This window comes from Chaetodon auriga, chromosome 3, assembly GCF_051107435.1.
Source record: "Chaetodon auriga isolate fChaAug3 chromosome 3, fChaAug3.hap1, whole genome shotgun sequence".
NCBI classification, from domain to species: domain Eukaryota; kingdom Metazoa; phylum Chordata; class Actinopteri; order Chaetodontiformes; family Chaetodontidae; genus Chaetodon; species Chaetodon auriga.
This window is the reverse complement of record NC_135076.1, coordinates 7381588-7409504: the sequence shown is the minus strand read 5'-3', so window position 1 is coordinate 7409504 and position 27917 is coordinate 7381588. Positions and strand designations below refer to the sequence as shown.

General features: G+C 40.3%; 1 protein-coding gene across 2 annotated transcripts in view; it reads left to right on the top strand.

Moving 5' to 3' along the window:
• Positions 1-12590: 12590 nt before the first annotated feature.
• Positions 12591-27917, top strand: part of brinp3a.1 (bone morphogenetic protein/retinoic acid inducible neural-specific 3a, tandem duplicate 1) — a 46279-nt gene continuing 30952 nt past the window's right edge. The window contains exons 1-2 of one of the 2 annotated variants that reach the window (XM_076727009.1): positions 12591-13172; positions 13477-13787. In XM_076727009.1, the coding sequence (XP_076583124.1) occupies positions 13534-13787 (254 nt within the window). In that variant the 5' untranslated portion in view covers positions 12591-13172; positions 13477-13533. The remainder of the gene's footprint in view (positions 13173-13476; positions 13788-27917) is intronic. The other variant, XM_076727010.1, reaches the window with a different exon arrangement.

Here is a 27917-nt window from a genome sequence, read left to right as displayed (position 1 = left end):
CTTAGTGACTGTCAACTGGCGGCCCACAGGCCACATCTGTCCCACAAAATATTACTTAATTCAGAAAATGCATGCATCTAAAATTACTCACCATTGGAACAAGCGCTGTCTGTCCTCAAAGAGATGGTTGACTAGCAAAGAGCCAAAAAGTCTGTAGTTCATAGTTATCCACTCTACAGAGTTAGATTATTCTACAGCTCCATGCTCTCTACTCCGTTGACCCACCATCGAACCAACCTGCTTCCAGGCTGGCCATTTCTGGGAGCTGACAGCAGCATACAGGCTGAACTAAAGAAGGTAACTGCAGAGATGTCGGAGAACCACTAAGCTTGTCTATTAGACACAAGAGGCTTTGCTTAGGTTTATTTTCATTGCTCAACTGTTGTATGGAGTCTTAAACAGAGTTTTTGTTTTTTAGGTGTCTGTCCTCACTGATACAGGCTCATAAAAATAACATTCATTTTGAAAGTTCGGCCCCCACAGTGTCCACTTAAACAGTCACCTGCAGTTGAGGACCCCTATCACACCTTGTGTTGTTAAGAGGCTACAGTATATAATGAAGTAAATGAATTGTTGATCAATAAATTGCTCGTGATATCATTTTGTGAGACAAATTCGAGTATGACACAAGACATGTGATACTGTTGCAGTATTTACAGCTTTAAGATGTAGTACCATAAGAAAAAAACCTAATAAGTCCATGTCTCCATTCTATTAAGATTCTGACACATTTCCAGCCACAGCCACTGTATTATCTCAAATATAGCCTGCAGCAAATGACTGAGCAATACCCACAATTTGTTAAGGTAATAGTCTGAGGAATTTTAAAATTATTATTTCATTTATCTGGGGAATTAGTGTTAGAAGAAAAGAGAAGAGAAGAGACAAGAAAAGAAGAAGAAAAGAGAAGGTTAAATTCAATGCAATCAAGGACAGTTATTAGTTTACCCAAAAAAGAAAATCTCTGCACAGAGGAAGTTTGCATGTCATTATAACATAATGAGTTAGCTGGTGCAGCTTCTCCCCCAAAACAGTGGTGACCCACAACGAGGTCATTTCAGATCCAATGTGAGCAAACAATGACCATAAAATTAGTGCAAACATCTTGTGCAGCACAGTGGAAGTATTCAAAAATCCAATATTTACCTCATTATCAGCAAGTTTTTCCCTAGTCACAATGCTCTCATGGCCGTGCTGCACATGAAGCAATGCCGCTGCTGTCTTCATGTCCTCTTTACAAGCCAGAAAGCTATGAATATGACATACAGTGCTTAGTATGTAGTCAGATATTAAAGATAAGGCACATATCCTGTTACAAAAGTCGCTGCTTTGGCATTTATGTTGTTAGCTACCAAGTGGGGCAAAGCTGCTCAGCACAACGTTAACATAATTAAGAGGAAGAGCTAAATATAAAAAAATACATAAATAAAAACAGCTAGCAGATATGGAGCAACATTAGCATTCACTTGGAGTCATGTTTACGGCCATCTGATGAATATAAGTCTAATATTCCCTCTCTTTTGAGCACTGTTTTGGTCTCCACCAACTCCTGGGACAATGATCTGGATCCTGCCACTTTCCTCACCAGTTGTGTATGTTGCTGTCACGTACGTGACGTAAGTATGTTATGCAAGTTAAAAAAAGTCAACTTTGACTTTCAGTTTCACACTGGACAGGAACAGCAGTCTCCTGGTTAAAAGTCCTGTGTTTTCTGAACCCTCCATCCACCCCACCTTCCTCCAAGTAAACAGCCAGGAGAGGTCACAATACCAATAAATGTAAATGTAGGTAATATACGTCCATTTTTCTTGTGTAGACTTGAAACAGTTGATTGACGGTTTTAATAATTGACTGAACTCATTTAACAGGCAACATGAATATATTTTCTGCTTCCCATATGTCAACATGAGCTGCTTTAATGTGTTTTAATTAATTCTCTTTGGGTTTTGGACTGACAAAACAAGCACCTTGGGAGATTGTGATCAGCATTTTTCACTATTTTCTACATTTTGTAGACTAAACTTTTTTTTTTATCAACTGCAGATGAATCAATAACTAAATAACTGTTAGCTGCAGCCTTAATTCAGTGGCTAAAAGTTGTAAAATATGGATCAAGCAGTGGTGTGATGCAGTGCAAGCACTAAAAATGTAGGGAATAATGAAGTAAATATTGAACTTTAAACACACAAAACTCAATTCTTTGGCTTTACGGCACTTTCCCATTTTTTACGCTGTCAGAGCTGTCAGAGTCGTTTTAAGGTTGCTTTTTTCCTCTTATTATAGTATGATGCAACCATATTCAGTGGTCAGACTGACATGAGTCTGATGAAAAGTAGATAATGAAAATGTGTTATTTTGGGTGAAGTACTCCTGTAATAGAAAAACTGGAAAAAGAAGTGCGTCTTAGAAGCACTGTCGACTCACAAAAGTGCAAAACAGACCAATCATACTAAACAATTTGGACCATTTGCATGTGCTGGTGACAGTTACACTCACAATGGGGGAACAATAGCAATCAAATCATGATTGTATATGTGCACTGCATGGAAAGGATTGGAGTAGAGCTCTTGGGTGTTTCAGCTGGACACTGCACAAGACTGGAGGCTGTTGGCTAAGGTCATTCATCAGCAGCCAGCCGCCACATGCAGAGGCTGGGCACTTTCTATCCCTGACCTATGTTCTCTATAAACCCAGACAATGTCCTACTAACACTGGCTTTTTTTCTGGAAAAAGTCTCTCTATCACTGGTGAATTGTTTGCTTTACTTTCCCTGGAGGGAATGAATCGTCCTTGGCCCCACTGCAAATGCAGACCAGCATCAAGGGTGAATAACTCTGGAAAGGTAAAAACAGAAGACAGAGGAAAACATAACACTAACAAGGTTTATACAATGGGTAGTGCCAGCCAAGCAATCTGCTCAGTCAGATAAGCATTCTTACCATGTTTTATGAGACCCTTAACTACATCCAGCCTGGCTGGACAAAAATGAAACTGGTTGCTAAGCTAAAAAGTCAGCTATTGTATTAAAGAGATAAATAACGTTTGTATCTGTCCTACTTTATTTATTTCCGCATAAACACAACATTAAATCACTCAGACATTAAACATATGTTCAACAATTGTTCTCAGATGATCAGCACTGAATCGGGTGAACATGAATGGAAATCAGTTAATCATCGTTGGTTATCTCAATGACTGATTTCGAACATTTCAGGACTGACTGTGTTCCAAAAGTCCTCTTTTTTCTTTCTGAGTGATAACAATTTGGAATGATAATTCCCATGACAATAATTACATAATTACTACTTAAACTTAATGCTTGAGTGCTCCACAGTCATTAACCAGAGGCATTTGATAAAATCCAGAGCTCCGTCATGAGCACTTTGTTGTCAAAGGCAGAGCTGCATCTCACTCTTAAAAATTCGATACAGGGGAATCAACACCAAACACATTACATAAGGCAGCTTTATGAGTCAGCTCCTAACTAATGCTGCAGTCCAGGCGCTTTGCAACCATGGGTGTTTCAGGTGGTCTGGCACCTGCACTTTCACACACACACACAAATGGGTATGGTCAACTTGGACAACATAGCTCAGTGACGTAGGACTATACGAGGATATGTGAGTGAGGATATTCTGTTTGTTTGTTTTAGTGATGTGAAAGCTGCTGTGTTCTTGCTGACTTAGGTACTGAAGAAACCCACCCACCTTTAAACTGTGGCCTTAGTTACTGTATGTTCTCTTTAGTCTTATAAGCGATATGTTATGAGTTTTTTGTTAGAACCTGTTCTATTTTTGGGATCTTGCACATAATGTATCATGGGTGAAATGACAAAAAAGATCATTCAATTGCTCTTCTTTATATCTTTGTTTTGAAAAGTGTGGTTTTTATAATGGGAAAAGTACACTGGAAAAAGACTTGGGAGTAGCGTTTGTATGTCTGTATGTGTGTGTGTGTGAGAGAGATAATAAAGCCTATGTTTTGCACAGAAGAGCATCAGAAACCTCTGATGCACGTTGTTAGTGAGTGATGGAAAATCATTTTAACAGTTTGGATGATTGTGTCAATACCTGCCTCACTATTATATCCAGAATCACTGACAAGAAAGCAAGAATATAGTATAATTGCTAGAAGTACAACATCTTGAAAGCCAGACATGCTGTTAGCTGTTAGACATCTGCTTGTTAGCTCAGTGTTTTCCCACTCAATAAAAATGAAATAATGTTTACTCTTTACTATGCAACACAGTATATATATTTCAATCTCAAAGTTAATAGTTCTTCAACTGGAGTGGCCACATTTGCAAATAGCAATTTTGCTCCTGCAAATGAACTCAACTCCCTGATGAAAAGTCTACCAGCCTTAACAGCAGGGAATGATTCCACACGGGCTCCTTATCATATGATATACACACACGCATGCAGGCACGCATGCACGAGCGCACACAAACACACCAGCTGTCACTGCATTCTTGAATGAATATTTGAATGTCAGAATCATTCAATAAAAGAGGCAGCAACAGGGAAAGGCTGAGCATCTGGGGAGGCTGTAAGGAGAGGTATGAGCTTCTCCCTCTGTGGACTGACTGACACATTTTATTATTTCTCTCTGTGTGTCACTTCAAATATGCTCTGTTTGCATGAATGGGTAATGGAAATTGTAAAGCATGTTTATGTCAAAACACAACATATATATATATAAATGCCAATGAAGCACTTTAAGAATATACATGAAACTTATAGATTGGATTAGATTTGGCTGTATTGTCACGGCATCGTACATATAATGGTAATATATAAAACAAACAGTGATAGGCACACAATATGTTTATATACAAGCATAAATAGTATGAAATGAGAAAAACATATATACGCAAGGATATGCACATGGTCAGGATGAACATCTGCAGCTTTTACAATAGGAAGTGCAGATATAAGCTTATACTGTATATTGCAGGTGTAAGCATGAGTAAGGTTAACAGTAAGACATTATATCCAGGATAAACAGCTAGAGGTATGATTTACTATAGTACACTACAATATGTAATATTATACATGATTTAAAAACAGAAATTACATGAGAAACCTATGGATAACATATATTACATATAAACACATACATGTATTTATGAACTGTATGGAGGCACAATATTGTTAAAATTTACAGGACTAATATTAGACATGGTTTCTCTCTGAGCAACCCTGCCTCCTGTGCTCATATCTTTTATTTAAGTTATGCTGCCTATAATAGTTGTAAGCAGTATATGTATTTGTCAACAACTACTCCTGTGGCCACCCATAAGTCGAGGCCGGTGTAGTATATTGTTAACCATCATCTGTTTATACAACAGAGTTACCATAATATGTGTCTTCATTGGAGAAGTTGTGATTGATGACAAATACTGTACACTACACTTGTCTTTAACTCATCTTACAACTACATTATACTGCAGTGTGTTATTAACCATTTACGTGTCAATAAAGTGCTCATAAATGCTAAATATGCGTTGTTGAATTGTTACCTGTTTTTTCAAGTTTTTGTCAACTTAATGAAGAAATAGCACCTAAATGTATAACAGTAAAAATGTAAATGTAAATGTCTGATAGCAATTGATATTGATAACAATAGGGTGTGCCTATTTTTATGCAGAAATATGCAGTTCTACATAATACATATGAATAATATGAATAAACATTATAATTTAAAACATTTTAATTTGAACATAGCATTAGTTGTTCTGTCAGTCATCATTGATGTCGGCATAGTTAAAAAAGGTTGCAACTACCTTAATCAATCACTGATTTAATGCACCGCCAGACAAGCATGCTAAGTGACTCAAATCAAGCACACCCAAGATGTTGCATAACCAATAAATGCAAAGTGCATTTAGCTAAATGCTAAATGCTGAAATGCTCAGAGTGGATCTTCCAGCTGTGACTTCTATGTTTGCTACATTGGTGAGGAACTTCGTCCTTCAGAGAGGTGTGTGAGGCCCATTGTTGTAAAAGTTACTGAAAAGCCATCTTGCGCCACCGTAAGGTCAGGTGACTTTACATCAGAAACTGAAAAATCCGGGAATCTGCTGCATTATGCACTATTTTCAGATATGACAAAACTAATGAGGAACAAGCCCATTTACATTTAAGCAACGGCAATTACATTATCTAATTTGAAAAAGTAGTTTGGTACAATTCTAGTTCCCACCAAACATCTTGGAGTTACAGTAGCACATTACTGCCAACACTGGTGACGCCTTTCTCCTTTTTCTGACACTTTCTGTCCAAGTTGTGAGTGCAGAGCCCCTTTCAGCACAAAATGTGTGAAAACTTTGAGGAGCACAGTGGGACAGAGAGGTTGAGGGGCCTGGTCAGAGTATGAACTGAGAATGGTCAAGCAAAGATGTTTAGACCACTAATTTCCAAACGTTTACTCCGAATACATTTTACCTGAGTTACTTTTTACTTTAATTGAGGTAAGCAAATTTCAAGTACTTGATGACATTTCTTTAAAGTAGCAGTTCTTTCACTTGAGTATAATGTTGTAGTACTCTATCTCTGTCGAAAAGTAATCTGGAAAGGATAACAACAACATCAAATCAAAATCATTCCATTGCCTAAAGATCACCCCCATCACTCCAAGAAAGAAAACACAACATAGGAACAGGATGGGACAGGAGGCAGGATCCACTCCTGTGTCACCGTCTAGTACACAGAACTCAAATCCTGGTCACTGACTGCACATGAAGAAAAAGAGAGGACATGTTGACTCTTTTGATGTTCAAATTAAATTACAATCTTTTCCCAACCTATTCAGTAGATGTAACCTGAATGGGGGGCTGAATAGGTCGATCGCCAGTGCCAAAACAACATATATCACCATTGGGGAGTAACAGCAACAACAGGCCAGTACAACAAAGGCGGACCTCATCGCACCTTCTTTGTACTTTTAGGCAACAAAAGCTGTTACTGTTACTGAAACGCTCATCATGCTGAGGCTTTGGCACTAAAACCTCTTAGGTTTAGGAAAGATCTTGTGTTAAAATAAATACTTACTACTTACTTAAAAAGAAGTTACTGTTACACCAGTGATGTAACTTAAGTACCTTGAAGTAGGTCATTGTTGACTTTGGGTTTCACACAGAACAGGGGTCTCCTGGGTGAAAGTCCAGTGTTTGTTCGACCCATCGATCCCCCCATCTCCTCCATATGTGTACTGTCTTGCACTTTATACTGTCACCTGACTTCCTCCTTTGCCTCCACCGTAATTGAGACTACACTGCAGGTCACCGCCTAACAATAAATGTAAATAACGGCCATAATAGCCTACTAGATGACCTAGATGCCCATTTTTCTGGTGTGGATGGGCTGATTTTGTGAGAGAAAGGGTTAAGAACAAATCTTGAAATGTGAAACAAGAGCATAAATTAAACAAATATTAAATGACCTAAAGATGATGAAACAGAAAATAGATTATACCGAATCATACAAAGATGCATGTATTCATATGTTTGCTTAAAAAACAAGCTTTGTTTGTTTTGCTGTGATAACAGTCCATATTCATTTATACATAAAGGGTTTACAGGCTCTCCTCTAACATCTGGTTTCTTTCTGAGCTGATGGCAGATGAGGATGGAATCCGAAGATGTTTTCACACATATGCAACCTTAGAAATAATAAACTACAAGAGAAAAGTATGCACACAAACACACACTAACCTGTTAGAAATACTGTGTGTATAGACAGGGAGGAGAAAAAAAAATGGAAAAATGATCAGTCAATAGTCAAACTCAATTGTTTGATTATTTGTTCGATTGACTTCATTTTTAAGAAATCAAAGGGGCATGAATAGCATGACAGAAAAAAAACATCCAGAGACAAAACTGTAAAAAAAATACTTGTAAAAAAAAAAAAAAATTACATATATATATAAAAACACTGTTGCAGTCCTGCTTGTATAAGTACAAAAGTGGAATGAGGATACAGCCAGAGGAATGGACAAGCAGCTCAGCATTTTCTTTAGTTGATTAATGGTGAGTTTGGTGACCCAAATGAGCAATAAGTAATCCAGGTTCTGATTAAAGTGTTGTCAGGTTATTGGCTCTTTTAATCACTGCATTATGTATGCCTCTGACCCAGCTGAGATATGTACTGTGGACAACATTAAGCGAGGAGGATTTTCTTTTTTTTTTTTTACAATTGACTGGTAGCAATTTATAATTTATAGAGACATAGAGGCAGTTAGGTGGTATCCTGCACCACTCAGCAACTCTTAGCCAAACAAAGAAAATGCAATGTCTTATCCATTATGGCTCATAGCCAGAGATAACTTTGAGGATTTCATTTCTGAGCATTAACACATCTGCATGGAGTACAGCGAGACGTGTATTTTTATCTAGCACCTGGAAGTGTCAAACAAACAGATGATTTTTCCCACACTGTACCTCACAGGGAGAAAGCAAGTGAAGCCAGCACTGCTGTGACAAAGCCCTGACAAAGGCTGTCAGGTTTTCAGGCTAATTAAAACCTCAGCTTCACTCTGTTCCCTGATCACTCCTCACAAAGACCCTTGAGTGGCATCAATGAGCACGCTCAGGCTTAAGTGAATGTTTACCTCCCCTAATGACTATCTGTCTCAGTGTTGAGTAAATGCAACTGCCTCGGTCCTCACCGCCACTCAGGTTACATGCACTCCCACAGAGGCGAGACCTCAGCCCAAGGTCTGTGTACCAGCTGTTTGTAGACGCAAGACTATTTGCAGGTAGTTGTTTTGCTGAGCGTAATGATTGCTGGACAGCGTGGTGGCTCAGTGGTGCACAGCGTTGCTTAAGGATTAGGAAGAGTTATGGTCCGATTCCACGTCTCTGTTCTGATGGCTTGGAGCTGCGTGTCTGCTCTTTCTGCTTCTTTAAAGAATTCAAGTCAGGTGGATGGAAAGAGCTGAACTGTTGGCATGCGTGAATGTGAATGTTAATGTCTCTTTATCTGTGTTCACCCAGTGCTAGACTGATGACCTGCTCGAGGTGTTTTCTTGCCTGCAGCCCTAATGCATGCTAGGACAGGTTATACATTTCCGAAATTAAAAAATAATAATAATAATAAAAAATGGTGCTTTACCGGTGAGCTCTTGAGGTTATGAGGTTAGATGGTGAAGGCTAGATGTGGGTTTTATTTAAGTATCCACATTCTTTCAGTAGAAATACCACAATTTAAAAATACCATGTTACTATTAGAAAAAGAAAATCACGGTTATATAGAACCTAAAGATCACTTATATCTACTCATCTAGTGAGTATCTGCCTTTGGGTAGTGTAATCAATCAAATTATTTCATTTATATGCTGTTTATAATTTAGTATGTAAAACTACAGTTTGAAATAATAATAAATAGACACGCAGTGGAGTGAAATCTTAATATTTCCTTCCGAAATGAAATGTAAAGGAGCTCAAAATAACAATAATCAAGCACCTCAAAACTGTACTTAAATCTGCATTTTCTTTTCTTTCTTTCTTTCTTTCTTTCTTTCTTTTTTTCAGTCTTGGGGGCAGTGCAACCAACTAAATACACAACACTGACATATTATTCATACACATTGCGATAACATCTGCATTCATTTGGAGTTAGGTTTCTGTCACCAGGCTCTTTTTAAGTGTGGTCAGGTCACCACCAACTCCTGAGGGTACATATCTGGCTCTTCAGCTGCTAAATGCTGCACTTACCTGCCTGCTTCGTCTGGAGAGCACATTGACGCAAAGAAAACACTCAGGCTGCGAGTCGTAAAAACTAAATAATGACCTGAAAGTCATTAAAAAGCTCAGCACAAATCATGGGAACTGATGGGTATTAATTCTTCTTGGGTTTCTTACTGCAGTGAGCCATTTCACACAGTGATTGAATCCATTGTTCATGTTAAACATTCATTAGTGCAACTTCAAGTATAGTGCATGTCCAGATAAATAGTAGTAGCATATATATTTAATACAGTTATGTTGCATGTCATTCTATTATTTTGGATGTTTTCCAATCAATCACTATTTTTACAATAACAATGTATTGGTCAACAATGCGAGAACGTCCAAGTGGTCGATCATATGAACCAACAGAGGATCTTTTCAGCCTTGCAGAGCTTAATGGTGAGTTTCAGATCATTGTTTACCTTTCCTGCTCACAGTTTCACTGTTTTGTTTCACTCTTGCCATTCTCACAATGCTGTTTTCGGCCACAGCAGGCAGCTGTTTTCAGCTAAAAGCCTCTAAAAACCAGTTGTACATTACCTGCTTTGCAGCAAACAGCAGACAGGCACAGCGACTAGTTGGTGGCCACAGTGGAGCATTTAGCAGTTTAAGAGCCAGATATTTCCCTCAGGAGTTGCTACTGTAGAGACCACAAACAGCACCGAATGAGAGTGAATATTGGACTGCATTCATTAGGTGGATGCGGGACTGTTTGCTAACAAGTTCACACATCAATTTAAAAGTGATGATATGTCAGTGTTGTGTTCACAAGTTGTGTCCACTGCCCCCAAGTGAGGGGAAAAAAAAAAAAACATTATAAGAGGTTTATGTTTGAGTGCATTTTATCTGCACTATCCCTGCCTGCAAGACACAAACTGAAACCCATCATAAGCCTGGATATGATAGGAACAAGACAGAGGAAAGCACAGGCAGGAGCAAGATGGTAAGAATGATTGAAAAACAATTCAAAACAATTTGCCATTGCCTCACAGTACGAGTACACAGAATTCCAAGTAACATTTCTTCATGGTTTACAAATCTCAAAACCTCCAAGGACGTCTTCGCCGAATGCAGCTGCCAAGGCTCCGGTTTTACATCATTGCTTACTGAGTACTGGTTACTGAGCAGCCTCAGACAGTATATGGATGACCTCTTTATTGTAGGTCACTGTTCAGCCATTGCAGCCTACACATTTCCTGTACCTTTCTGGAGCTAATGAGCCTTTTGCTGTGACATTCTCTTTGATTTTTTTCCTTTTTTTTTTTTTTTTTGTGATGTTGCTTTGCATCCGGTCTCGCATGAACAACCTCATGTTCCATGAATTGGCAATCAATTCTGTTGCCTTGCCCGTCTCTCCTAAAAAGAAACAAACAAGCACACTTGCTTTTGTGCACATAACAGTACACGTGTAAACGTATCCGCTCTCATACACACAGACACACACAAATTGATGAATGATTTATTTGAAATGCTGAATATGAGCTGCAGGGACTTGCTTCCACTCTGCTTGCCTGAGTTTTGGGGCTCTGAAACCTGAAAACACTGTTCTAAAAACTGCCTAAAATGCAATGTGAATCCATGAAAGTAATGAGCCGTGACACGCTCTCCACCAAAAAGCATATTTTATTCAAAAGTTTAAAAAAAAAAAAGTTTAACCTGTGCTTGCAGACAAACTTTAAAATGGTCAGCTACAGTACAGCTTAACAAGTAAAAAAAAAAAAAAAGAAAGAAAGAAAAAAAAATCCTTATCCAAATACAACACTACAGACCAAAGAATGTCTGTTCCTATTAGGTAGTTGTCCTTCTCAAGTCATCATGGCTGCAAGGCAGGGTCAGAAGAAAAGCCACCCAATCCCAAGACATGATGATGAAACCGTGACAAATCAACTCATTCTTTCACTCCAGAATCTGCAAGTCCCTATGCCACGGGATTTGAGCTTCTCTTTGAGTTTGGGAACCAGTGAATCTCATGACTCAATGGTGTTCATTTCTCTAATCCAATCCCTGCATAAAACCTCCCTTTGAACGTCTACAGAAAAGCTGAAAGGCAGCACATATCCCTCCCTCCGTTCGCCTGCTCTCTGCCTCTCTGATCCACGCTCGGTGTCCGACGCACAAGCGCTCGGATAGAGTGGGGATAGAGCCGATCTAATTAAGTTTGCTGATGGTGAAAGTGATGATTATTCTGCGGGAGGAAGGGAGAGGGAGGGAGAGGGCAAAGAAGATAACGAGAATAACTGCAGGGGGCTGAAAACACCCTCTCCTCCTCCTCACGATCGTCAGCATCATCACCACAGCCGTCATTAAAGTCATTATCCAAATAATTAAAACTTCTTTTTAGGATTCATTTGCACTAAGATAACATCCATTATGACAATCTGCCTCTAGTAGATTGACTCTAGATCTCACAGAGTACTAGAATATTAATTTATTAAATCAAATTCCACCGTGGTGACTATTTCTCTGGTTCTTTATATTTACTTCAACTTTTGTCATATATATTTTCAAGTCCGAGTTTAATCTTCTTGATAATGGCGGGTGATTTTTTTCCCTCTATTTAGCAACTGGATTGTGTAATTTTAAATTTATTAGCAGAACAACACACTAATGAAAGAAAAGTAAGACTGGAAATGTGAAAAGTTTTATCCCGATTTTCTATTGTTCCCACTTTTCTGTCCATTCTGCTCCTACTGTCTACTAAGATGACTCCAGCACATCAGAATCCTCCGACCATGACCCCCTCCACTCCCACCCCCTTCCACCCGAACACCTCCTACTCTCACTTCCTCCAGTTACGTTCAGCCAACCGGGAATGTGCTCGCTGCTGGAATAAATTAAATTGCGGCGGTGTGGTACAGGGGAGGGAGAGAGCGCTGCGAATGCCATTCACACATTCCGTGCGCTGGGAGTCCAGGCACCGTCAGCAGCATCAGCAGCTTTCCGTGCGCCCTGCATGCGCCCCGAGCGCGTCTCTCCAAAAAAAGAGCAGAAATGAGTTAAAGGACAGCAGCCGGTGACGCTTCTCATATGCGGGTGGTCATTTGGTCCCCGCGCACTCACCGCATCCAAATCACACCGGTGTGTTTAAATACTTAGTCTACCTGGACGGTTTGAAGCATCGTGTCCGCTGCGATTTACTCCGCTGGATTGGACTTACGGTTCCTACCGCGCATTGTCTGACGCTCTCCGCTGGAAATATGCTATTGTGAGGAGGAGGAGAAGAGCGCGCTCTGAGGAGGTTGGATGTCATCTTCGCTTTCGCTCAAGTTGCGCTGCCCCTAATTGTGCGTCTGTTCGCATTTGTGGCGATAATCCTCCCAAAAGTCCCTTTCCAATGCCGCCCCGTCTGTGCGCCGAACCGAACCCAACTTCACGGTCCTATCAGGGGATTTTGCGGAGATTATTTCCGACCAGTGACGGACCACAGTACTTACAGAATAAGGTAAAAAGCAAGTGAAACAACGAGATTTTACACGTTGAAGCTCCTCTAACATACAAATTACATTTTAAAAGGCCGCATTATTATTTGCTTTATTATGTAGTAGTAACTGTAAATGAACTGTAGATTTTTTTTTTTTTTTTTTTTTTAAAGTGTCTGTTTGCCATCATTTCTGACCCAGCAATGCTGGACAAATGCCGCCCTCCCAGGTCATCGTCATCCCACTCAGCCCAAGCCAAAATTACAAGCTTATTGTTCTATGTGTCTACCCTGCTTCAACTCCTCTCCCTCTCCTTCCTCCTTCCAGCAGGACTCATCCAGATTGCAGGGAGAATGAAGAGTCACCGGGGCCGGGGGAAGCAGCATGAGTGGCCCGTGCATCTCCATTAGACTGGTGGCCCTCATGTTTCTATGGAAGTGGTTAACACTAAGCCTGCTCCAGAGCTGGGTGTCAGTAGGGGCCTGGGCAGCGGACCCTGCCGGGGCTGGCTTCAGCGGCTCCACCGGGCCCCTGGGCTGGCTCCTGTCAGACAAGGGTCCTTTTCACCACTCACAGGAGTTTGTCGATTTCACAGAGCGCTACCAACAAGGATTCACCACCAAGTACAAGATATACAGGTGAGAGACATTGGACGCCAGGCTGAGGGGTGACTGTCTGCATGGTCTGAGATACCTGAGAGGAAGGTTGTTTGTAAAATGTGAAGTTATTAAGTAAAGCCAAACATAATTTAGACTCAAATTCTTGTGGCTTTGCTTGGAACAAAAGAGTTATTTATGCAGGATCTTTAGAAAAGTATGAGAGATCACATTGTACATTTCTTTTGACTATAAATGATGCAGATTTAGTAGGTGGCAAACTGTGGGATGAAACGTTGAGACGATTACTTAGTGGAGTTTTGCATGCAAATGAAAGCCTTGCATGCATTCTGTGTAGATGCAAGCTTCTTTGGGTGCGACTGTCTGATTCCCTTCTTGTGGGCAGCGGAGACATATGGTTTGAGTATGATACAAACCGTCAGAATGCTGCATATCACTGTAAACTCAAAGTGGAGATACCGCAGGAGGGTTTGGGCAAAGCAGCGGGACGTAACCGATATCTGACTGAGCCAGTTGATGTGTGACAGTGGGTAGACAGGATGGCTTCAGAAGTGTGTGGTGTGAAGTATGGTGGGTGTGTGCTTAGAAGCAGCAGGGTATTGTTTGAAAGCTTGCTACAGGAGGACATTTTTCCTCACAGTTTTCTCCACTTTTTCGAGACAAGAGAACGGAAGGAAAAACTGAGTATTTTAAGATGCGAACTCCCACGTAGGGAATCACAGGATATTAGGCAGGCTAGCTGTCCTCTTTGTTGTCAGTCAGAGACATGAAATAATGTAAAAAATGCGTCTTATATGTCATTCCAAAATAGCATTTTTAAAAATATTAGCATTTCTGAATCTTATATCTTGACAATTCCATCATTTCACATTCCAGCAAAGTTCACTGGCCATATAAAGTGAATTATTGAGGTGAAGTACACAAGCAAACCACAGTGTAACATCTGTAAACCTCAGTTGTACCTAGCAGGCTTTCTTCATCTGTTAGTAGTCTGTATGTATGCAAGTGGGAATGTGCGTTTGTGCTGGTATTTCCTGGAGTTTTATTCTCTTCAGGATAGAAACGCCTCAGAAGCATTTAAACTCACTGAAATTCAAGACTGAAACAATTCTTTTGGGCAGTGCATCATTATCTGTTTAAGGCTGCATGACCCACACACAGTGTGTAACTGTAGGGGAAGCGTGTGTGTGTGTGTGTGTGTGTGTGTGTGTGTGTGTGTGTGTGTGTTACTCACATAGTGGGGACATAAATCTGTTTGCACAGTCACATTGTTGGGACTCGCCTTACTTGAGGGGACAAAACGCAGGTCCACATAATGTAAATCATTAAATTTTATGGTGTAGGCTGGGATTAAGGTTAGTGTTAAGGTTAGGGTTAGGTTAAGGTCAGGTTCAGGTTAGTTAGTGCAAGTCTCTTGGAAATGAATATAAGTCAATATAATGTCCCCAAAATTGACATGAAAAATGACCTGAAATGTGTGAAATGTGTGTGTGTGTGTGTGTGTGTGTGTTAGTGTGATATATCGTCTTATATATACATGTTTATTTTATAAACTGCCATGGAAAGTGGATTTTAGCGTAATTTCCAGTTTGAATTCAGAGTGTCATAATCCTCTAGAGGCAAAGAAATTTCTCGAATCAACCCGGAACCTTTTCAAAAATGACTTTTGATTGAAAGTAACTGAAAACAATGGTGGCTTTCTAATGACAAGCAGTTGTTTTCAGCTGGCGACAACAACAACAATAGGTTCTTTACTGGGTACTGTATATCTGAGTGATTGCACATGCTTGAGCGTCTGTATTTGTTGTGCCAGGTGATGTTGATGAGAGCGATGCTGTCGGAGCGTCCACAGCCCTGCAGTGGAGGGGCTGATGCCAGCTGAACAGAGGTTTGACTGACGCTGGCATTTAGCAGCTGACAGGGGTGACAATGCCAGGCAAAGATAGGGAATGTAGCACTGTTGGCTTCCCCACATCCATCACATCCTCCCTCGCTGCCTCTCTGCTGGCCTCTTCTTACTGTCTCTCAGGATGTCTCTATACCTCCCTTCTTATGTCTTCCTAGCCCTCCCTTTGCATGAAAATTGAACAGATATTTGCATACACAAGATTCAAAGTTTTACATCACAAAAACGCAGACAGGCATTGTCTTACCATTTTCTTTCCAAATCTAAAGCACCAAATCTTTCTTTTAGCATTCTGTAACCCACAGCGTGACTTCTGTTGACCTCTATCAGCAAATATCAAGAAATGCAAACTTGAAGAGTCCATAACCCTCCTTTCCCCTTGAGCTCCAGTGCCCTTTTCAGTTTCCTTTGAAGAATAAAAGTAAGCTGATTAATTAGAGCAACAATCCAATTGAAACTCGTGTGAGGAAGTAGAATATCACCATGTTAAAGTGGAATTATGTCCCTGCATTGTCATTTGCTTTCCTTGTCTTGAGAAACAAGTCTTTTTAGGCTTTAAATATCTTGCACCCGGAGCTGTCATCCATCACTGAGCAGTCAAGGATGCCAGTTAGCTGAGAACTGAAGAGATCAGAAGTGCCTTCAAAACACAATGGGCTACACTGTGTTTTGTTTTGTTTTTTTCTTCCAGAACAGACTCATGAATTTTGAAAGCAGTGTTTGAATCATCCGTATTGATCAACAACACAGTTATACTCTGTGCAGACACATTATGCTCCTTTATGGGTCACTAAAAGTCTTGTTATTGCCTCTTGAAACGTCACCGGGATGTGTTGAAATCCTAAATCCGAATCCAAAACTCAGACTGAGGAGCGGAAAGCCTGACTTCAGTTTGGGCAGTTTTCCTCAATGCTTGTGCAGATTTTTGGTCCCACTACGCAAAAGCGACGACACACACCACCAGAGCACGTATGCAATCACATACGCATACGGATTTCGAGACGGAGGAATAGCAATGAGTAATTATTTTTAATTAACCAGCAGGTTAAAAGAAGTTTTAATAAAAACATTAAAATCCAACCTCTGCCTCTGCCTTTATCTCCACGTACATCTCGCATTTTCTCCCCCTCCCGCTCGTCATCCTCCATTCTCTCTCTCCCTCCCTCCTTTGTCCAATGATCTCAAACCAATTGCTCTCTCTTGCTCATAAATATTCTCCAGAGCTCAGTTGGCCTTTCCCGTCAGGGGGCAGGGGAAAGGGAGTTGGGGATGAGAGGGAGGAACGGAGGAGTTTGAGAACGGAGGGGAACCAGAGCATTATCCCCCCCTGCTGGCCAGTCACTGCACCAGAACAGCATATAGCCAGTTGGAATCATAATAAATTTGAAAAATAAAAATTTTAATGGAGTATCCTTCAGAGTAATCGTTATAAAGTGTTTGATTTTTGCACTAACAACCTTTCGTCATCTGTCTGGGCTGCATTAAAAGGACGGCTTAAAGAGCTTGGAGAAAGACAGCTTTCTGTCACGGCGGTGTAATGTAAAATGTGATTTTCAAAACTGCAAATCTTCTGAGTGAAAGAGGCTTTCTCGTCTCAAGGTCTGATCAAATGCAGTAATGGAAGTGATGAATTAATGGATTCACCAGATTCAAAAGCTGTAAAAAAAAAAAGCGGGCATAGTAGCACTTAACAATATTACTTCGACAGTGATTGTTATGTCAGGTATAATGGCAGTTTAAAACACCTATTCATCCTTTCATTCTTTCTCTGCTCCTGACCAGGGCTGCAAATCTCATAACAGCTTGTGACTTTGATTTTATACTGAGAGCAGTCAGCTGGTTGCATGATGCTTGTCTAACAGATGCAAACTGGTATATTTGAAAAAGACAAATCAATTAACTTTATTTCTTTTTTTTGACTCCTCTTTTCCTCAAAGCACAAGTTTAATTTAGTGATATTTGTGTGCAGTCGCTGCTGTTAGAAATGGGTGTAAAAGGAACAAAAATATGTTTCACTGAATAATTTAGAAACTTGTGGTCTTGTGAAATCATTTCTGTGAACGTGAGAAGCTTGCGCCATTATTTCTCGTGTGTAGCCGAGCCATATCCACAGACAGTAGCATATTAGTCAAAATGTCAGTTCCTCCTTTCTTCTTCTTCATGGGCCATAACTTTTCTATCACGCCTCATCTCCTGTGCTTTCTCCTCTTTTCTCCTGTCAGCCCACAGGCTTTTACATTGACTTCAGTTGATGTAAGGAGTTGTCTCATGTAATTATGGAGTGATTAGTGATTCAATTATATGCAAACATGTTTGCAGAGAGAATAGAATGCAGAGGCGTGACGTTACAGTACCTGTGCTGCACTGTGTAATCATGTCATTTAGATTAGGGGGAAGTAGAGTCTGCTGTGCCTTATCTGTCTCATGTTTATGATTCCTCCGTTGTGTTTTGAATGCTTTAGAAGGGACAGCACATTTAAAAGAGATTATAAACTGGGATGGAATAAATGGGTATATAATGCCACGGAGTATATGAAGCAATGAAGAGAAGTGCGCACAAAGCAAAATAATATCACAATGCACTGCAATTAAACACAATACTAGAGTAAACCTGACGACTGATAATGCAGTAGGTGCGTGGGGAATAATGATTTAATGCTTAAGAGTGAAATGGAAAACTCTTTAAGTGGGCAGCTCTGAGAAAGGCTCAATGTGTACTGTTCTTATATGTTACAAATGGCCTTTATGTTTACATAGACCGAAAGAGTACAGGCAGATATTGAGTGTCGTCTCTCAGATGCAACGCATGTTGTTACAGCACCACAATAGCTCTCATCACCAAGGTCAGGATGGACGGTTGAGTCAGCAAAGCATGACTTTGACAAGCCAGACTGGTAACATCAACTTTGAACTAACTTTAACCAAATAGTGTTTGTGCCAAAGCAAAGCAATCTGTGATATTAATCACTTGGTTTTGGAAGGCTAAAAACAATGCTGTCCTGCCAGCTCAATAAAACACTTTGGGAGGCAATGATGAACGACCTTTTGTTTGGAGGACATGTTGGGAAGATTGCCTTCGTGGTTTGTGTTGAGGGGGAATGGGACATGAACTGTGGTCTCTGGGTTCAACGTAACGTACTGTACATCAAACCCTTGACTCGAGATTCCTTCCTTAGAGGTTCGGCTGCAGTGCAACAACGTTGCACTACTTCAACTTTTGCTACACAGAGAGGACAGATAATAGCAGCAGGAATGCAAGATGTCCGTTGTCATGAAATCACAAACATAGGAGCAATTTCAGGGTTGTGACTTATCTTGGCAAGTTATAAAGTTAAATAAAATAAATAAAACTCTTCACTGCTCTGCCGTGACATGATTAATGATAAACATTTAGACGATTGGAGACGGTTCATTTCACGCTTCATTTATTGTTGGTGGTGTTTCTTTAAATCCAGAATACATAGCAGCACTTTCTCGCTGCCTCTCCACTTCCCTGACATATCTAACCAAATCAAATCTGACCTTGTTGTACACAGTGTAGAACGCAGGTGCAGGAAGGAGCTGTTGATCCTCACTGCAATGGTCTTGTTTGTTTAGAATCAATATATTAGTGTCTGGAAATTATTATGGTAAAGATTTTTTGCAAACACGTGGCAGAACAGACCCAGAGAGAGCTGAAGTGTGTGCCGAGATACAGTTTTCATCGAACTACAGTTTTCTCTCGTGCATGAATGCCAGAGCAGCTTGTTCGATGAGAGAATTGTGGTGGAGACAAGTGTGTCGTCCTCCCGTCAGAGGATGAATGTGTCTCCAGGACAGAAGCAGAGCAGCCTCCTCCTCTTGATCACCAGCAGCAATGGCAGTGACGAGGACTTCATTCAGCGCAGAGCTTATGGCTTCTGACAAGTGTGTGACGGGGGAGTTATCAGAGCCAGAGGTCCATGGAAGCAGCTTTCATGAAAGAGAGACTGCATGAGTGTTTCGCTGTGTTTTGTACAGATGGCCTGAGTTGTGATCATTGGTCGAGGGCCTGCATACCAGTTCCAGTAGGTATTGTTTTGTCCCCTAAAGGTCATCAAGATTTTGATATCTAAATGGTAACAGCAACACGATCTTACATTGTAGATGGGACCTGAAACAATTTCCCACCCACCCTTAAGTTTAATAGTGAAAAGTCACCGTGTCCAAATGTAAAACTGGTGTCAATGGCAGGATATCTTCTCAGTGCACAGGAAGTAGGTAATCTGAAATTCAAGTGAACTAGAGTCACTGTCAAAAGAGCACGTATCATCAATAAAAGGCTCTTCACAGCCAATTTCTGTCTTGTTTTTGACATCTTCACACACAAAAGAATTCAAACAATTATATACCATCCCCGTTCAGAGCCACTACAGTAATACTTTAAGACCTAGAACACTTTTCATGGCCTTGACCATCACTCATGTGTTATGAATGCATTTTACTCAACACGTATTGGACAGTTTTACAAAGAATGGCGCATTCACTTTGGGTGTCATTCTGATAGTTTGGTTCGGCTGTAGTTTTTTTTACAACCTGCATCACCATTCATGTTACTAGGCCTGTCCTGATGTCACAATATGCTTGGTAACATTGCTTACCAATGATAATTTTGCTAAACATTATCATTACTGATAGGAATGGAGTAGGAATTCAGAAAAAAAAAAAAGTTATTCATTTGCAAGTGTGAACAAAAAAACTGGAGCTAGCACTTCTTCATGGTTGAGTATTGTACATGTGCATGTGCATGTGCCGTATCGTACTGTGCAGTATGTGGTGATACATTATGTGCAGCCACAGTATGTGATTATAATTTCAAGAAGCACATGCAGGCATGTCATCGACAGAAAGCGACTGTGTCATGAGGAGCAGAATTTAGCGTAGCTGGTGGCTCTTTTGTTCCATTTGCTTGTGTGTGTGCGTGTGTTTGTGAGGTTGAGCGTTTGTGCATCACGTGCATTAACAGTATGTGCATGTCTCATTATGTACACAATGTGATTTCAGGCTTTCTTTGTTTTGTTGTGTGCAGAGAAGTCTCTTGTCAACAGTGTTATGACAAATTGCAGTACAAAAGAGATCAGTAGTATTCATGTCAGCAAACCCTCCTGCAAATCATGTTCTTTCTCTGATTCGCCCTTGCTCTCTGTTATCAGAGGTGTTGTGATATTTGTGGGGGCTACAAATCAATAACGCAATTGTTTTTTTTGTTTTTTTTTGTTTCTTTTTTTAAACAGAACCCACCCTCCTGTAATGTTGTAGCTGTTTTCTTTCACACTGTGTGCCATTTCACTGTGTCACAAAATTGGACTAATTCTGAATTGGCTCAATAGGCAAAAAAAAGGTAAAATGTCAAAAATTGCATGTTGTTGTTTTCCTTTTCTTTCATGAGAAATATAAATGTTAAAGCTTTGCTAAAAGGCAAAAAATCAAAATTAAAAGAAAGGAAAGGAAAGTGATGGCCACTATAATCTAAAAAAAAGGGTGCAAAGCAGTAAAAATGGTTCTGGCAGGGAAATAGAAGCAAGTAATCAGTTCAGTCCGAGACGTTTATGTCCAGGAAATGGCCATTTATAGCAACTAGTTATACCGTATCCTGATTTGGCAGAAAAGGCACTGCTCTTTGAGGGAGGTCTCAAAGAATCTGAGCAACCACGACGGTTCCTCTCAGCACACACACACACACACACACACACACACACACACACACACACACACACACACACAGGTGAGGAGATACTGTTGTCTCTGAGAAGCAGAGGTGGAAGTAATACCTCAAAACCTCTTTGGATGGTGATCAGGCTGGATGACTGGGCATACAGTATATTCTCGTTTTCCTCCAATAGCATCCTTTGAAAAAATAGCAGAACATTTTGGGTAATACGTTCATTCACTTTCTTATTCACACAAGTTAGCTGACAAAATTGGTACCACTGTGGCGTCTGTATCCTAAATATGTAGCCTCAGCTAGCATGATTAGCTCAATGGTTCAAGGCAGCATTACACCAGTACTAGCGTTCCTATAGTCCAAAATGTCAGTGTAAAAAAGCCGGGTCTCATTTTAATTGGGGGCTTTGTACTGGCCAGGAGCAAGGAGTCTTGTTTCCAAGCACCTGGGGGAGTCTCCTGAATCTAATACGCAACAATGAATCCTCTTTGGTGCATGTGTAGAGTATTATTTTGAAAGTAAAATTTACAGTTTATCGATGACACTAAAGCAGGAAAAAGACGAAACATATAAGCAGTCAGATCCATGTAGTTACAGCATTTGTACAAATTTTATTTCTGAATGAGATCTCCACTAAGTAGGAGTCCGCTTCAACCCCTAAAGGTAGGGCTGGGTTGCTTTCTTTTGCACCATTTTGCCCCCCCAGTGCGATTCATCCTGATCCTCTGCAGGAGCTTTTGAAAATCCGAGGCAATGTCTCAGTGTTCGGTGGTAATCAAGTGTTTGATGCTGCTAAGTGTTACTCAAGTATACATTTCAAAAGCATGAAAAAGCAAAATGAGCAGGAAACAGTATGCTGTCTTGTTTATGGGGCCTCTCAGCAGGTTTAATAGGATTTTCACAAATTAATGGTCTGATGTTTGTTTGATGTTGGAAAAAACTGTTGGTGGCAATTTTGTGAAGCGTTCACAACCAGCAGCTATTAACCACATCATTACACTCTCTGCCTCTGTCTTGATCTCGCTTTTCTTCCCTGTTTGTCTCTGCGGTGGGTGGATAACTAAAAGACACGAGTCTCTCCATTTTTTTTCTCCCTCCATCTTACTCCCACTCTCATTTGGCTCTCCAACTCTCCTCTCGTTAACACCGGATCACCAGTTGCTCAATTAACAATGTTTGCCACTTATGAAGGTGCCTTTCTGGAAAATGCTCACTGTAACCGGCATGTATAGAATCTCTTTTGATGTCACTCAAATGAAAAAGCACTTTGTTTGTACTTCTTAACTTCTAAAACCATTCCTCTGTTGCTAATAGAGCATGCATATTGAGAAGGATCAACGTCACATCAGATTAAACTAAGAGAAGAAAAAAGCAAAGAAAAAATCTGCAACATTGAAAACAGCAGAGTGGTTGCAAGTTTGCTTGCAAGGTCTTCCAAATAAATGTAATTTGGTTTATCTTACGGAGTGAAGCATGAAGGTCTTTTCTTCCATTTTGCACAAGTCTCTTTGGGGAGGTCCTTGAAATAACTTTGAGTCTACATCAACCAACTGTTTTGCACAGCGGGTTATTTCGGTATCTGGGGTAACCCAGCTACAAAACAAAACAATGTGTTTTCGCTCAGGCCTCTTTGATGATAAGCAAATGTTTGTCTATCATGGTAAGGTAAATGTCTGGGTAGCTTGTAGGTATTATGTTTTTTCTTTTTTTCTCTTCATATTAATGAATCCACTTAGAGAAACCAACCCATTACCAATAAATATAAAGATTTTCTTTCACCTTAGACAGTCCTCCCAGAGCTGATTATTGAAAACATGCATTTTCAGTCTATCTTTAGTACTCAATATGTAACATAATGTTTATAATGAAAGAAAATATGTAATTAAAATCAGATGTGAAATCAGTCAGTAATCTGTCAAATAAAGGAAGTCATTTAGTTAACCTCCTCCCCTTTTGCCACTGTTCCAGCTCATAATATGCTCTGATAACCATGTAGTGGAAGAAAGAGATGCCTGTACTGCATTCCACTGTTTTTCCACTGTCTAAATATTATGCAGAAAATCACAATTTGAATCCAGAGTTTTGACATGTAGACCAATGATCTGGACCTAACTGCTTCTAAAGTCATTAAAGTAAAACAGCAAGAAAATGAGAGTTGGAAGAAAACAGTCTTTAGTGGTAATTAGATTACTGTCAGAGATGCTGTAAAAATGCAATATTCAGAACACCTGCAAAGACAAGTCAGATTATATTTACTCCCTTTTTTTCTTCATGTTCTTCCTCTGTGACTTTCAAATGTTCTTATGATGAGCTGAAATGAGAATGCAGTGTAGCCTGGCACATTAGTAATTAGCATGATTGAGATACCAGCAACAGAACTGTAGAGTTGTTAGGCTTATTCCTGCTAGACTAATTAACTTGCATACATAGAGTGATTCTAATCATAAAAGCACCTAAAATGAATTGCTCACTGTTTTGAAAATTGTGTGCATATGTGCAAGCGAGGACAAAGTGTCAAATTTTGACCTCATGGAATTTCATTTAAGATGCTGGCAATTTCCGTAAGTATCATGAGCGTACAGTTCATAATTTGCGGAGTGAACACCTGAATTCATGTACAAATCCCTCTGACAGGATTTCAAACTGACCAAGAATTAGTATAACCTATTTTAGTCCAGTTTTTGCCCAAAGTTTAAAAGACGTGGCGTGGCCCCCGTGTGTGGTTTCAAGTCATTTAACAGAATTATGAAGCAGCCGTAACATATCTTGTGGGCTTTTTATTAACCAGAGGGCCAGGGTTTCACCCTGCAGCAGCCTTTATATAGACACTCCCTTAGGTATTTTTCACAAAGAAAAATGACATTGAGGCTGATCAAACAAAAGTATATGTGGGCCACTCATAATACAACATCTCACATTCGAGTATAACATTTTGATTGAACTCTGGTTGGTGCTTGAAATTCAGCAAAGATAAAGAAGAGAAATTAAAAAAAAAAAATACACAAAGACAGTAGTGGCCAATTTGATTATTTAATAGTAGTAATCCAAAAAGTTTCAACCAACTTACAAAAGGTTCACTTGAGCTAAAGGCAGTTTTTAGATCTTCAGATTGCTGCTGTAAATTAGATTTTTCTTCTACCCAGTGCCCTCTCTCTTTTTAAAATACACTGTGTTTGAAAACATTTAATTTTCTCTGTAATTTCCCTGTTAATATGCCTCAGGAGATAACATCAGCAGTAGCACTCACCTGCTGTACTGAACTGCCACAATTTGCAGTGCTCTGCTCGTTGGCGTGTTTCAACTGCATCAGCGGGTTACTTGGAGGCTTGATTCCTTGATTTGTTATGTTGGGCACCACGTTGTACCCTCAGGCTGCCTGTATGCAGTGATCGATCTGAGACACCTGGGTTGTGATGGACAAGCAGCAGGGTATGACTCCCCTGGTCTGATCGCGGCCCCTGTAGCTCCTGCAGCTCGTCACCTCGTGGTGCACAGCGCTCCGACTCGCTCCGAGGAGGGGCTGAGAGTTAGATGTGCAGCGAGCCCCCTGCTGCACAGAGCTGCGGGTGAAATAAACCTGCTGCCTGTTTGTGTGTGTGCGTATACATGTGTGTGTCTGTGATAGGCTCCTCCAGTTCCTCAGCTCACTGAAAAAAGTTAAAATAAACCTGCAGTCTTCCATGAAATGCAAGACCTTTTCACGTGCATGTGTGTGGCGTGCAAGGGGTGAGGCTGAACTGAGGTACTCGTCAACCCATCTGTGTATGTGTGCTTCTCTTCTCCAGCTTAGCTGTAGCGCCATTCATAAGCGTCCATCAGCGAACAGCATAGCGAGACACTGTGTCGATCACAGTTAGACTCTCCCTCTTTCTCTCTCTCCAGCTCCCTTCTTTAGCCGGCCCCTGTGGATGGAGAGAAACACTAATGGACGCTCGTTATAGAGAAACGCTGACATGAAACAGGTCTTAATGAGCTGTTTTCTGTTTTGTATTTTTCTCTGGGGGTCATTGTTATTGGTGGGAAATTGATTGGCAGCATGCCGGAACCCAGGGGGCCTCTGCGATATTCTGGGTGAAAGCAAAGTTGTTGCGGCAAGGGCAGCTTTGTTGGGATGTTTGCAGCTGTGGGGTGTGTGAATGCATGTGTCTTTGCATGAGGGAGTTGGTGTGTGTCTCCAGGGTGTTAGGGGTTGTATATACATCAGAACACCCAGTTTGCTCCCTTCTTCAAGCAGTGTTTGGAGAAAACTGTTGAATTTTTTTTAAAGTCTGACGGATTTTACTTCCCAGAAACTGTATAAGCTGCCATTTCAGGCAGGCAGTGATTGTCAGTAGTATGCTGTAAAACAATGTAGAAGCCACAGTATCTCTTTATGCAGTCCTGTGCTCTTGAAAGCCAGTTTGCATTCACATTAGATTGTTTCTGCCTGCCTGACACCAGCAAATTGTTTGCATGGGATGCTACGAGGGGCTGGTGATGTAAACAAAGGAATGGTGATTTAAATAGGAATAGTAATTGTCATATGGCATATTGTCTTAAAAATCAATTCAGACTCCATATAGATTATATAACCAGATGTCTGTTTTTGGCTAATCCAGTGAATGAATTATCTGACAAATATCTGACTTCACATTGAGGCAAAAATACAACCCAATATAACCAGAGATAGATTTCACCTCTGCTAATTAATCAATCCACAGAGAGTTATTGTGCACTTGCAAGTCATTGAAGCTTTTTAGTCTTTTTAGTTTTTTTAGGTCATTGTTTAGGTTTTGTTTTTTTGTTTTGTTTTGTTTTGTTTCATTTATTTTTTTTGTTTGTTTTCAGCACATTTACTGTATGGCTCAGTCTCACTGCCCTCATCAATCCTGCTTCCAGCAGCAGCTGTTTTCAGGAAACAAGCTCAGATAAACCCATTGCACTACTTGCCCAGCAGCAGGCACACAAAGTTTGTGGCTACCTGGTGCCTAGTCTAACTCATCAGATGTGTTTTTAAGTGTTGTTTTCTCATTAGTGTTCAAAAATGGACTCATGCTGTTTTGAAGGGATAGCTACTGTGGCTGGAGTAAAATACAATTTGTAACACTTGACAAATCATATTTCTTGTATGATTTTACAAGTTATTGTCATAACCAACCCTAATGGCTGCTGCATTTTGGTGAACAGCTCAGAGACACCATCCCAGCCTTCTTTTTTGACTTTTGGGCCATTTTTTGCCTTAATTATAGAGCAGTAAGCGGACAGATGACAGGAAATGAGGGGAGGGAGATGGAGTAAAACATGCAACAAAGGCCAGACTCAAACCAGGGACATTGCAAATAATGGTCAGTGTTCAACCAGAGTTCTTTTTCCTGCCACAAACAGCCTCTGACCACAAATTCAGGAGCAGATTTTGTGGAAGTTGTTGAGTAAAGCTGATATCTAAATTGCAGATACAGATGGCTGCCAGTTGGTCAAATTAGTCTGTCTTGTTACTGCAACTTCCAGACTGCATTTTCATATAACCAAATCAAGAAAATAAGAACTTAATGAGAGGTTGAGGAAACAGAATATTCCAATGTTGAATAAATTCTCTGTTCCCTCCAAAATGGCCGTAATCAAGTCAAAACTAAATATTGCATTGTTTTCTTTCATCAAGGTGTCTCAGTTGTTGTGAGACTGTCTGAGCCATGGCTGTTGATTGTTTACATCGTTGATGCTCATTTCTCTCTGCACTGATTAAGCATTCAGGTGTTAAGGCAACTTCTGTGGATGCTAACAGCCACAGACAGACATCCCATTGTTTTTAACTTTCAAAATAAAAATGCTACATTTTTTTTCTTCGGTCGTAATAATGAAAACTCTGCATCCTGTGCTCATATGCAAACTGTCATAGATGCCTTCGTGTTAGTGGGGGGTGGGGATGGAGATGATGAAGAAGTTCAGCCATCAGATGAATGCAGTTTTCTCATAATTTCTGGTAATATTCTTCAAAAAGACTCTCCCGTACTTCATCTGAAGAGGGAGGGGAGGTGTAGCATTCAGCTTTACAAAACAAAAACACATTCAAACTCAAATGCATGTCAGAATTTATTTGTGTTCCTTTTCGCAATAGACATCTCAACCATCTGCCCAACAGTGACGAAAAGGTCTTTAATTTCTCCCCTACTAGGAACCATGTTTTTTACCAGCTGTATTTGAATAGTGCTAATCTATGCATCAAGCAGCAGCACTCAGTCTGCACTTGGAAGATAAAGGCAGCTGGCATGCTCCAAGCCCAGGCTGAATATCAAACGACTTTAGATGAAGCCTGTTCCCTCCAAAAGAGGCCCTGAAAGCAGCAAGACTCCATGATTACAGCCTGTCCAGAGCCTCAAAAAGTGAGTTGAGATGAGAAAAGATTGTGCTATTATTTAAAATCGGTGGAAAAACACAATGTTTTTCACTATGGTGCAAAGCAATTCTCCGAGCCGGAGGTAGAAACAGCATGAGACCATTCATCTTTTAAAGAGTGGCACACAAGATTCACTTAGAGGTCGTGCAGACATCATATTTTATGCCTGGCAAGGCACAGACCTGAGTA